At 48.4% G+C, this 13915-nt stretch overlaps 1 protein-coding gene across 1 annotated transcript in view; it reads right to left on the bottom strand.

Annotated features, from left to right (window-relative positions):
* Positions 1-13915, bottom strand: part of kiaa1328 (KIAA1328 ortholog) — a 248031-nt gene that overhangs the window by 98203 nt on the left and 135913 nt on the right. The window contains 1 exon segment of the mRNA XM_038790679.1: positions 11427-11525. Coding sequence (XP_038646607.1) covers positions 11427-11525 — 99 coding nt within the window.

A 13915-nucleotide genomic window follows, 5' to 3' on the forward strand; every position in this document is an offset into this window, starting at 1 on the left:
CTCAATCCAAGAATCTGAAATATTAGCGTGTCTTTTATCTTGAGATGTTGACAATATTGCAAATTTTTTTTAGCATTTTACATTTTCGGTTTGTAGCATTTATCAGTATTGACATTACCAATGATCACCCCAAATTTGGGTATGTTAGGTTATCTTACAACGGTTCAAATCCAACCTGCTACTTTCACATAATTATCAAAATTATGGTACCGAAAGCCAGTCTATTTTACCTTCTATAATTTCTAGCTGTTTCAGGGGCAATTGAAGGTGGGGCAAATGTAGCGAGGGAGAACGGCAGTTAATGCAGAACATTCGTCAGGAAAAAGAGTAAAAGCTGGAAGTCATGATTCATGTCAAAACCAACAAAATAGGGAGAAAGAGAGATGAGGTCCTGCAGTCAACGTTAAAAACACAAATCAAACTGACCACTCCTGTGCAGTACTAAGAGAGTCTGAACTGTTGGAGTTAGCATCTTTCAAGTGAGACATTAAATGAGTCTTGTCTTCTCTCCCTTTGCATGTGAAAGAATCAAAAGCATTATTTCAAAGATGAGTTGGCCCAAGATCTGGTCAATACATAACTTCAATCAACATCATTAAAAAAGATTATCTGGTCACCATCAATTGTTTTTTGGGGGGAATTGGCTGTGCACAAATTAATTCCCATATTTCCAATATTATAATGATGAATGCACTTCAAAAGGTGCTTCATTAGTTGTGAAGCACTTTGGGACATCCTCATGACCATGAAAGGAGCTATATCAATTCATATTTTCTTCACAATTTCAGCAAATTGTGTTGGGATCTGTCCTGGGTAAATTGGACTGAAGACTGGCTGGCTTGTGTGCATGAGTAGTTGGTCTACCAGCAAAACACATACATAGAAACGTGGAAAATAGGTGCAGGAATAGGCCATTTGGCGCTTCGAGCCTGCACCACCATTCAATATGATCACGCAAAGTCAGTATCTCATTCCTTGATCCCTTTAGCTGCAAGGTCCACGTCCAAATCCTTCTTGAATATATCCAACAAACTGGTCCCAACAGCTTTCTGTGGTAGAGAATTCCACAAGTTCACATTATTCTTAGGCTGTAACCCCCTAGTTCTGGACACCCCCAACATTGGGAACATCCTTCCCGCATTTAGTCTGTCCAGTCCCATCAGGATTTTATATGTTTCCATGAGATCCCCTCTCATTCTTCTAAACTCCAGTGAGTACAAGCCCAGTCGATCCAGTCTTTCGTCATACGTCAGTCCTGCCATCCCGGGAATTAGTCTGGTGAACCTTTGCTGGACACCCTCAATAGCAAGAATGTCCTTCAGGGCAGCACGGTAGCATGGTGGTTAGCATAAATGCTTCACAGCTCCAGGGTCCCAGGTTCGATTCCCGGCTGGGTCACTGTCTGTTCGGAGTCTGCACGTCCTCCCCGTGTGTGCGTGGGTTTCCTCCGGGTGCTCCGGTTTCCTCCCACAGTCCAAAGATGTGCGGGTTAGGTGGATTGGCCATGCTAAATTGCCCGTAGTGTCCTAAAAAGTAAGGTTAAGGGGGGGGTTGTTGGGTTACGGGTATAGGGTGGATACGTGGGTTTGAGTAGGGTGATCATTGCTCGGCACAACATCGAGGGCCGAAGGTCCTGTTCTGTGCTGTACTGTTCTATGTTCATTGTTCAAACTAGGAGATCAAAACTGCACATAATACTCAAGGTGTGGCCTCACTAAGGCCCTGTATAACTGCAGCAAGACATCCCTACTCCTATACTCAAATCCTCTTGCTATGAAGGCCAGCATGCCATTAGCTTTCCTCACCGCCTGCTGTACCTGCATGCCAACCTTCAGCAACTGTTCTCCCATGACACCCAAGTCTCATTGCACTCTCCTTTTTCCTAAACTGCCACCATTCAGATAATAATCTGCCTTTCAGTTTTTGCCACCAAAATGGATAACCTCACATTTACCAACATTATATTGCATTTGCCAAGAATTTGCCCACTCAGCCAGCTTGTCCAAGTCACCCTGCAGCCTCTTTGCATCCTCCTCACAGCACACACTTCCACCCAACTGCGTGTTGTCTGCAAATTCGGAGATATTGCGTGCAATTCCTGCGTCCAAATCATTAATGTACATTGTGAACAGTAGAGATCCCAGCACTGAACCCTGCGGTACCCCACTAGTCGCTGCCTGCCACTCTGAAAAGGACCCGTTTATTCCCGCTCTCTGCTTCTTGTATGCCAACCAGTTCTCTATCCACGTCAATACATCACCCCCAATACCATGAGCTTTAATTTTGCTCACCAATCTCTTGTGTGGGACCTTGTCAAAGGCCTTTTGAAAGTCCCGATACACAACAGCCACTGGTTCACCCTTGTCCAATCTTCTGGTCTCATCCTCAAAAAATTCCAGAAGATTTGTCAAGCATGATTTCCCTTTAATGAATCAATGTTGACTTGGACCAATCCTGTCCCCGCTTTCCAAATGCTCAGTTATTTCATCCTTAATAATTGATAATTGTTACATGATAAGAATATACTCTGATTGGGGGACTTCAATGTCATTCACCAAAGTGCCACAGGATCTCCACTTTTGACCAACCTGACAGTCCTAAAGAAAGCTGCTCAAAGTGGTAGTTTATTAAATCATTACTCTTTATTTACAGCTACTATATACATAATGGGACCTCTGCACCAGCTTGGAACATCTGCTCCCTCGGGATCTCTGTTACTCAATGTGATGTTTCATCATCATTACATCAGCATCATGTGCTTCTGCTGTTACCCCGTTACTCTACTGTGTTTTGTAAATCCATGTGGACTACGCAATCCTGTATTTATTTTCGAAGTGTCCAGTTATCACATCTTTTATAACAAATTCTAGCATTTTCCCAACTACTGATGACAAGCTAACAGGTCTGTATTTCCTTATTTTTCTCTCTCCCTACTTTCTTAAATAGTGGGAGTTACATTTGCTACCTTTCAATTGGCAGGAGCCATTCCCAAACCTACTGAATTTTGGAAAATGACCACCATTATAAATTCTCTACCTCAGTGGGCCCATATTTGTTTTTGATAGTCTTTTCCTTTTTACGTACTTACAGAATCCTTTACATTCTGTTTTTAGATTTCTCACTAGATTACGTTCATATTCCATTTTCTCTTTCTTGTTCTCTGTTGCTGAAATATAAATTGTTCCCAATACTCAGGCTTACTACATTTTTTGCAACTTTATATCTAGTACAATCCTTAATTTCTCGTTAGTCATGGTTGGATCATTTTCCCTGCTGGGTTTTTGTACCTTAAAGAAATGTAAATTTGTCGTGACCTATGTATTAAATCTTTGAATGCTAGTCATTCCCTGCCTACCATTAGATCTTTTAATGTAATTTCCCAATCTACCACAGCCAAAGTACCCCACATATCTTCGTAGTCTCCTTTGTTTAGATCATAGGAACTCTAGTTTCTGATTGAAGTATATCACTTTCAAATTTCATGCCAAATTCAAACATTTTGATCACCCTTGCCTAAAAGTTCTTTTATAACCACTCTCTGGATCTAAAATAGGCTATTATCTAGCTGGTTTCACAACATACTGTTCCAGAAAACCATCTCATATACATTCCAGAATTCGTCCTCCACATTAGTGTTAATTAAGTTTAGTCAGTCTTTTTGTAAATTGATATTACTGTATTATCCTTGTTCCAAGCGCCTTTAGTTTCCTGACTAATCCCGTGCCTTGCATTACGACTACTATTTAGTCACCTGTAAATTACTCCTACCAATATTTGCTGACCTTGCTGTTTATTTGCTCTACCCAAACTGATTCTACATTGATCTTTGATCTAAGATCCTTTCTCACCAATGAACTGATCTCATCCTTATTAACAGCGCTACCCCCACCTCCTTTTTGCCTATCTTTCCGAAATGTTGAATACCTTGAACAATCAGTCCTCAGCCTTGGTCACCTTACAGCCATACCTCCATAAAGGCAATTAGATCACACCTGTTTATTTCTATTTGTGCCATCAATTCACTTGCATTTTTGCAAATGCTACGTGCATTCAGATAGAGTGCCTTTAATTATACATGTTTTTAAAATATTTTCATTCAACTTTTTAACATTTAAGACACACAACATTACAAAGTAAAACTCCAAACCCGCCCCACCCCAACATACTAAGCAACCACCCATCTTGGCCCCTCCCCACCCCTCCTCGAAGATAGTTGACGGTACCCAGCACCTTGATATGTAGTACAAACAACCCCATGGGCTAGATTCACCGATCCCCGACACCAAAATCGTGTTCGGCGACGGGGCAGAGAATCCCCAATGACGACAGAATGAGGGACAGCACTGCTTTCGCGATGCTTCGCCCCTGAAAACCGGCTCACTGTCGACTTTGTCAGGTGCTCTGTGTATTACCTTTAGCTGCATCAACCCCCAGCCTCCCGCACGAGGTTGAGCATTGGCCCTCCGCAGCAGCTCATACCACAACCCCTTCTCCAGTGCATCCCCAGCTCCTCCTCCCAATTGGCCTTAACCCGCTCCAGGGACGCCATATCCTCCTTCAAGATCCTCCCCAGGATCACCAGAACGACCCCCCCTTTCAACCCCATCACCGACAACACCCCCTCCAGCAGCGTGGAGGGTGGTGCTGTCAGAAAAGTTGGAAAAACCTTTATCGCAAAATCCTGCGACTGTATGTCGCTGAAAACCTCCGCTTGCAGGATCCCAGACTTCTCCCCCAACTCTTCCAAAATTGCAAACCGCTCTTCTAAAAAAGTCTTTCATTTCCATTACCTCTTGCTCCTCCCATCCCTGAAGCCTCGCACCCATCCTTTCCGACTCAAACCTATGGTTCCCTCAAATCGGTATCAACTTCGACAGCCTCCCACTCCCGCCCCCCCACCTCACCCCACCCCCAACCACCCCCCTCCCAAAGTCGTGCCGCAATTGCCTCCATATTTTCAGCGTGGCCACCACCACCAGATTACCAGAATACTTCCCTGGGGCAAACGATGCAACGCCATTGCCAGCGCCTGCAACTGCAACCCCTTAGAAGAGCCTGCCTCCATCCTCACCCACAAAGCCTCCGTCTCCCTGCTCCAACCCCACACCTTCTCAGCGTACACTGCCCAATAATAGTTTAACAAACTCGGAAGGGCACCGTCCTCCTGATCCTTGCCACCTTACCTGTCTACACAATTGACGTAAACAACCTCTCCAACCTGTAAAAATGATTTTGGCAAAAAGACCGGTAGGCACTGAAACAAAAATAAAACCCGCAGCAAGATGTTAATCTTAACTGCCTGCAACCGGACTGCCAACGATAAGGGAAGACTATTCCATCTTAGTAAATCCACTTGACACTGCCCACCAGGCTCATGAAGTTCAACTTAAGGAGCCGAGCCCAGTGCCAGGCCACCTGCACTCCCAGATCCTATCCGGCTGCATCACAGCCTGGTATGGCAACTGCTTGGTCCAAGATCGCAAGAAACTACAGAGTGTGGTGAACTCAGCCTAACGTATCGCACCAGCTTGCCATCCCCACATTGATTCTGTATACACCTCCCGCTGCCTCAGGAAGGCAGATAGTATTATCAGAGACCCCTCCCACCCAGGCATTGCCTTCTTTCAGATCCTTCCATCAGGCAGAAGGTACAGAAGTCTGAAGACCCACACATCCAGACATAGGAACAGCTTCTTCCCCACAGCTAGAAGACTCCTCAACGACTCCCTCGGACTGATCTGTTCTCTGTAAGAACACTATTCACGACGCCCTATGCTGCTCTTGCTCATGTATTTGCTTTATTTGTTTTGTTTAGCCCCTTGTTCCGCACTGTAACCAATCACAGTTTGTCGATGTACCATTTGTCAATGTTCTCTTTTGATTATTTTTTTTCTCTACTATGTACGACATACTGTGTATGTTCGCTCGGCCGCAGAAAAATCCTTTTCACTGTCCTTCAGTACATGTGACAATAAAATCAAAAAATCAAAATCAAGAAATACCTAAAGTGGGTTGTTGCTACCCGAAGTGGCATCCTCCTGCTCCGCCACCCGGCCCTGGAGAAGACACCACAAAACACCTACTTTTCCCTAAATTTAATTTGATGTGCTCTACCCCCCGCCTCACTATCCCCGATTTATCCGAGCACCTCAGCGCTATGGCCAAGGACTCTATTGCCAGAGCAAACAGAAGGGGGGGGGACATGGGGCACCCCTGCCTCGTATCTCTATGCAACAGAAAGTACCCTCATCTCATTTCTGCGCACACACACCACTGGATCCTTATACAACAATTTTACCCATGCCACAAACTTAGGCCCAATGTCAAACCTCTCCAACACCGTGAACAAATAGCTCCAGTCCACATGATAAAACACCTTCTCTGCATCCAGCGCCACAACCAGCTCCAATTCCCTCCCTTCTGCCAGAGAAAGCACCACATTCAACAGGCGCTGCACATTTGACGACAACTGTTTGCCCCGTCTGATCCTCCCTAGGAGGCGCTCTTCAAACCTGAGCACCAATACGGTTGCCAAAATCTTGGAATCCACATTCAACAGAGATATTGGCCTGTATGACCCACACTCCACTGGGTCATAAGCAGCAATGAAATGGATGCCTGTCCCATTGACTCTGGCAATGCCCCCCTTCGCCACCGCGTCCTCAAACAGCAGCGCCAGTTGATCCAGAAACTTTTCATAAAACCTCACCGGGAAACCATCCAGCCCCAACGCTTTACCTGACTGCATCTCCCCTATCGCCACCTGCACTTCTTCCACCCCCACTGGCTCCTCCAACCCTCCTCCTTTCCTACTTTTTTTTGTTAATAAATACATTTAGAGTACCCAATTCATTTTTTCCAATAATGGTCAATTTAGTGTGCCCAATCCACCTAACCTGCACATCTTTGGGTTGTGGGGGAGAACCACGCAAACACTGGGAGAATGTGCAAACTCCACACAGACAGTGACCCACAGCCGGGATCGAACCTGGGACCTCTGCGCGTGAGGCAGCAGGGCTAATCCACTGTGCCACTATGCTGCCCCTCCTTTCCTACTTCAGGACACTCCAATCGCCCCAAAAACTCCCTTATATTTGACTCATCCTACATGGGCTCTGACTCATACAAATTGTTATAGAACTCTTCAAATGTCTTGTGCACTTGCTCCGGTGCCACCATCAGCTCCCCCGTCCCATCCCGGCCCGAACGATCTCTCTCATAGCCACCTGCCGGCAGAACCGGCCGCCAACAAGCAGTTGGCCTTTTCCCCATACTCATCCATGGCCCTCCCCCCTTGCCAGCTTCAACTGCAGAACCACATTCCCGTGGACAGAAGGTCAAATCCCTCCTGTAATTCCTTCCACTTCATACCTTCCATTCAGCTCAAAAATTTCCTCTATCAACAGCTATCATTCCTCTCTTGCCTCCCTGTCCACCCCAGACCTAAACGAGATGACTTTGCTCCTCACTGCTGCGTTTAACGCTTCCCATATCACTGACAGGAATGTGCGGTTTCACTATTAAACCCTACATAGTCCTCAATCACCTCCCAATTTGGTACAAACATTTGGGTCCGCCAGCAACCCCACATCCAACCTCCACGCAGGCCTCTGTAGCAGCCCTTTAAGAATTATTTGAAACAGACCAGCAGAAAGAAGGTCAATATACCACAGCATGCTGGGAACTCTCTAATAGCGGTGACATGAGACACAGAATTAGTCCTACCCCCAATAGCCCTGCAGTGACTTGATAAAACAAGAGAAGTCAGGAATGCATAAGACACATTCGCAGACATGAAAAGAACTTAATGAAGCAATAGAGTCAAGAACTCATCCAAAAACAGTTAGGAAATAATCAGACCCTCATTGATTAAATAATAACCTTTAGATACTGCATCAGACAAAATCAATACGAACAAAAGAGCAAATGCACATTCTGACCCAAAAACAAGACATACAGGCACCAGGATACTAGTTAACAAAGAATGAACATCGAAATTCGTTAACAATGTTTTTGAAGTGGCAAAACTAATCAAGTTAGGGGCCCTGATTGACCGAAAACCACGGAGCTAGGCAGAAAGGTATAAAACCCGCAGTTCGAGCAGGGCAAGGTTAGACCCCCCACCCCCCACCCCGAGGCATGGCTGGACAAGGTGAAGACAAGATATGCTCGCTTTCTACGCCAAGAGAGGGAGACCGACACCAAAGACCAGAGGCAGAGAAAGATCAATAGTAATTGGCTGCAGGATTCAAGCAATTGGAACCAGCGAATCAACAAGATCTGGGAAGTTTTCGTACTCTAGTGAAACGGGCAGTTAAGGTAGATTGTTAGAGAAAGAATTCTGAGAATTAAAGTGCGCTCACCTATCTTAAAATTGTCTGAAATAAAGTTACATTGATTGAACTGACTCATGTTCGTAGTTATTTACCAGTGAAGCACCTGGGTAAAACTTATTGGACAAGCATACTGGTTGAGTGGAATCTGTTGGTCCTAGTGCACCCTGAATAAAACACCTCTGTGCCAGCCCCTTCTCCAGGTCTGACACAACAATTGCGGAATATTCTTCCTTCCTCACCATGATCAACAGCACCTTCCCCGCGACAAAGTAAGTCAATCCTGGAACACACATTGTGTACTGGTGGAAGGAACGAGTACTGCCTATCCCACAGGTGCAAAATCCTCCATGGGTCCACCACTCTCATCTCCCTCAAACACAGCCAACTTCTTTATTCCCTTCCCCCCACCCCAAGGGGGGTCAGCAAGCACTGTTTGGACCTAACCACATTCGGATTCAGCACTGTATTCAAGTCCCCCCACCCCCCAGTATTAACTGATAATAATACAAATTCAGTATGGCAACCAACATCTTCTTCATAAATTCTACATCGTCCCAATTCAGGGCATATATGCTAACCAGCACCACTAACCTTCCCTCCAAAGCACCCGTTACTGTTACGTACCTGCCCCCATGGTCAGCCACCACCTTCTCCATCTGGTACCTCAACCTCTTACCCACTAGAATATCTACCATACGGGCCTTACTATTAATGCCCGAGTGGAACAGCTGCCTCACCCCTCCCTTCCGAAGGCTCACCTAGTCCTTCACCCTCAGGTGGGTCTCTTGCAACAGCACCATGTCGGTTTTCAAGCTCTTCAAATGTGAGAAGACTCTCGCTCGCTTCACCGGTCCCCCTAGCCCTCGCACGTTCCTCGTTACCAGCCTCAACCCCCTGCCCCTCCTATCAGTCATAGCTGCTACTACTAGCCCCGCCCGACAGCCAGGACCAGGACCAACCCACAGTCATCGTCAGCCATCTCCCCACTTCCCAGAAACCGCCCAATCACTTCCTCTCAAAACCAACTCTGCCAGTATTGTCCACATTCCCCCACCAATCACACTTCTCAGGCCCATTGAAAACTATCCATATAGGTTCCAATGACTGCAGTCCCTCTCCCCACCTCACTCCTATTCACTAGCCAACTTGCATTTGCTAACGCGATGGCCCCTGCAAAAGCCCCCTCCCCTACATAAAGAAAACCAACACAAAGGCTCCCATACCCAAACCTTCCAAATTCCCATCACAGTAATCCTTCAAACCCAAACAAAACAAATTCCAACACATCACCACAAATCCCCAAACCATCCCTTCCCAAAAGAACCTGCCAAGAGAAAAAAAGCAAAAAGATTAGCACAGCCAAAGGCCAAACTCATTTCAGTCCCACTTCTATAGATCCGCCTCCTCCACAGTCTACAAGGGGTATCTTTGGAATTATGTGTGGCCCTCAATTTCGCCGGGTAGATGACCACAAGTCTCACGTTGTTTTTATACAACACCGCCTTCGCCGGACTAAAGGCTGCCTGCCTTCTCGCCAACTCCACTTTGAGATCCCGGTATTTACGAATACCACCACCTTTCCACCTCACCTCTCGGTTCAATTTCACCCATCTCAGCACCTTTTCCTTCAACCGATTGCCTTGAAAGCATACTATCACAGCTCTTGGTGGTTCATTCACCTTTGGTTTTGGCCAGAGCGACTTGTGAGCCCTGGCTAGTTCATAAAAGGATCTCCTCCTCAACTTGGCGAACATCTCTGCAAAGTACTCCATCAGCATCCGGCCCTCCAGCTCCTCAGGCAGTCCCACGATCCTTTGCCTTTGTTCTCTGTTTTCCTGGTCCTCCACTTGGGCTCTCAGCCCTTTATTACTCTCACCCCACCCTCCACAGCTCCTCACCCATTGAGGTGAACTGGTCGCTGTGCTGCGACAATGCCTCCTCCACTTCCTTCAACACCTCTGCTTGAGCCCGCACAGACGATGGCATCTTTGCCAGAGCCTCCTTCATCGGAGCAAGAGTTTCATCCACCTATTCCTTGAGCGAAGCCTTCAACTCCATGCAATGCCTCTCCTTGCTCCAACGTTGCTGACAGGCATGTTATTAAATATATAATCTTATCAAATTCCTTTTAAGTTCATGTACACAACATAAAGCACATCACATTCATCTACCCTCTCTATTGCCTCGTCAAAAACTCAGCAAGTTAGTTAAACATGAATAAATTTATGTTGGCTTTCCTTAATTACCTCTCATTCGCCAAAATAACTGTTAACTTTGAACCAAATTATCATTTCTAAAACTTTTCCCACTGCCAAAGTTAAACTGACTATTGCTAAACCAATCCTTCCACCATTTTTTAAACAATTGTGCAACTTTTGCATTCTCCAGTTCTCAGGCACTACCCCTGTTTATCAGAATAGGAAGATTAAGGCCAATGCCTCTACAATTTCCACCCTCCCTCAGTACCCTCAGTGTATCACCCAGTTCTGGTGACATATCAACTTTTAAGTTCAGCCAGCCTGTTCAATACCTCTTCTTTATCACATTTTAGCCAATCATAGAATTTACAGGCAGAAGGAGGCCATTCGGCCCATCGAGTATGCACCGGCTCTTGGAAAGAGCACCCTACCCAAGGTCAACACCTCCACCCTATCCCAATAACCCAGTAACCCCACCCAACATTAAGGGCAATTTTGGACACTAAGGGCAATTTATCATGGCTAATCCACCTAACCTGCACATCTTTGGACTGTGGGAGGAAACCGGAGCACCCAGAGGAAACCCACGCACACACGGGGAGGATGTGCAGACTCTGCACAGACGGTAACCAAAGCCGGAATCGAACCTGGGACCCTGGAGCTGTGAAGCCATTGTGCTATCCACAATGCTATCGTGCTGCCAATCCTTCCACCATTGGTTGACAATCGAATGTGTCAACTTTTCACCACAACCTGAGCAACATATTGTTCCCTGGATAAGACAAATGCAAATTATTCTGTAACAAAGACAGATGCAAAAGTACTCATTTAGTATACTTGCTTCATATAAATAATGCAATAAATAGTTTTTTTTTAAAATGCATTATCTGACCTTTCTGGCCAAGTTGAATTTGGTACAGGAATTCTTGTTTTGTCCGTCAGATCCTCACTGTAGGTTATGTCTTCTGCTTCAGATAGCTGATACTTGAACCTATGAAAACAGTTTCAAACTTTCTTAAACATTTTAATTTGATATTATATATACTGTACTCTCTAACCCTGTCTAATCCTGATCATGAACATAAACCACAGGCTCGATTCCCCACTCCGATGGCCGAATGTCGGAGCCGGTGCCAAAACGGGAGTGTTCTGGGACCCCATTCTGCACCCTACAAGGGGGCTAGCAGGGGCGCGGCCTCAGAGCAGCATCAGAGACACGGCACCACACAATCGACATGGCGACGCGAGCGCACAGGCTCCCGATGGAGCAACATGGCGCCATGCCGAGCAGCGCCCCGGCTCACCGACCACGACCTGGAGACGCTCCTGGACGCCCTCAAGGAGAGAGGGCGTCTGTACCCTGGACCCGGCCAGAGGGATCCATCCAATGTAGCCCCCCATCTGTGGAGGGAGGTGGGTGCAGCCGTCAGTGCCATCGCGTTGACACCCAGGACTGGCGAGCAGTGCCGCAAAAAGCTCAATGACCTACTGAGGGCAGCCAGGGTGAGTACCCAGCAATGTGCCCATGGCACCTACCCCCCACATATGTACCACCCACCTCCACCCCAGAGGGACGGTACAACCACAGACATGACCCGCATGGCTGCAGACACTCATGCAAGCCACGTTGGCCGTGTGCCCTGTGCACCCATGCCAACATAGATCCAACTGCAAGCATTGGACCATCTAATAATGCTGTCATTTTCCCCCGCCCCCCAGGAGAAGAGCCCCCATAACCAATGAGAGTATGCCCGAACCGGAGGGGGCGAACCTGACTTGCGGCCCCTCACCGTGCACGAGCAGAGGGCACTGGACATAACCGTGCACCCAAGGACCGGGATATTGCCCATACCAAGGTCGGGGGCGCGCCACCAAGTGAGATCCCCCTATGCCTTGCCCCTTCCCCGCCAGCCCTCTGCCCCCAGCACTCCCTCTCCTCAGCACTCCCTCTCCTCAGCACTCCCTCCCCTTACCCCGTACCGCGACCCACACCCCCCTCCACCTGCCTAACCATGATGGTATATTGTGTGTCGCAGGGCCACGCGGTGACCGCCCTGGCACCTGGCAGACACCGCCTGCATCCAGCGCCTGGACGGCCAACCGACGCAGATCAACCGGGCGCATCACGCTTACACCGCAGGGACTCTAGCAGCAATGGGGAGGGCAGCTCCAACAACAGCCCACCGGCCCAGTCCAGTGACGACACGACGACCCAGGAAACCAGCACACAGGGGGCAGACAGACACGATAGGACAACATAGGATACAAGCACACAGGGGACAGACAGGCACGACACGACGACATAGGACAGAGGCGACGGACAGGCACGACATGACGACACAGGACACTAGCACACAGGGGACAGACAGATATGAAAGAACACAACAAGACACCACCACAGGACATGGCACCTTAGAGTACCCCCCCAGGTCCGATGAAGACACTGAGGTTGCGTAACAGCTGTCCCCTGCACCCTCCGCCATCGCAGATACTCACACCCTCGGTAGGCCATTTTAGTGATGAGGCTTCTGGGACACTAACTGGTGCGCACCATACAGCCCCATCCGGTACAGCAGGTGAGGTAGGAGCAGCCGAGAGCCGGACGGTTTGGAGGGCAGCCCAGCCCCGGCAAACATCTGCCATTCAGACGGGTCCCGGGTTCCTGGAGTTTCCCCCGCTCACCCAGATCCGATGCAGTCAGGGACCCAGGGGCGTGAGAGTGTGATGGCCGGTTTCCCACACCTGCAGACGCAAGTGCAGGGAGTGCATCCGTGTCCAGAGCAGGAAATGGTGCCGGTCATGAGTGCCACACAGGCCAACACCGCACGGGGTGGCGTCTGCGTGGAGACAATGGTGGCGACGGGTGTCGGCATGGGACTGAGTTTTGTAGAGTCTGGGGGTATCGTGCACGTGTCTTCCGCAACCAGGGCAGGGGCTGCCGTCTCACAGGCAGCCATGAGCCAGATGAACATCGCAGAGGCGCTCAACGACCTGGCGCTGTCTCAGCAGTCCATGGCTCAGTCCCAGCAGGCCACGCTGAAAACATCAGCGCCATTTGCCCAGGTGATGGACGGCATTGTACAGATGGTGAACTCCCTGAGCTCCATGGCTGCGAGCGCCCAGACCCTGGTCGATACAGCACGGGCCTCCAGGACTGGCAACGCCAGATGATAGTGGTGCCCCGTGTGCTGGATCCACTCGCACCCCCATCCCATGGAGAGCCCCGGGGGCCACCGTCACCCAAGGGAGGAGGAGGTGCTGGGGTCCGTTCCAGTTTCCTCTGCAAGGGGGGGGGGGGGGTGTCAGAACGCCACGCCACCTTAGACTCCCCCCCCCCCCCCCTACCGTCCCTGTGCACCTAGTGGGTAATGGGCAGAACAG

The sequence above is a fragment of the Scyliorhinus canicula genome, chromosome 3 (assembly GCF_902713615.1).
Source record: "Scyliorhinus canicula chromosome 3, sScyCan1.1, whole genome shotgun sequence".
In the NCBI taxonomy this organism is placed as follows: Eukaryota; Metazoa; Chordata; class Chondrichthyes; order Carcharhiniformes; family Scyliorhinidae; genus Scyliorhinus; species Scyliorhinus canicula.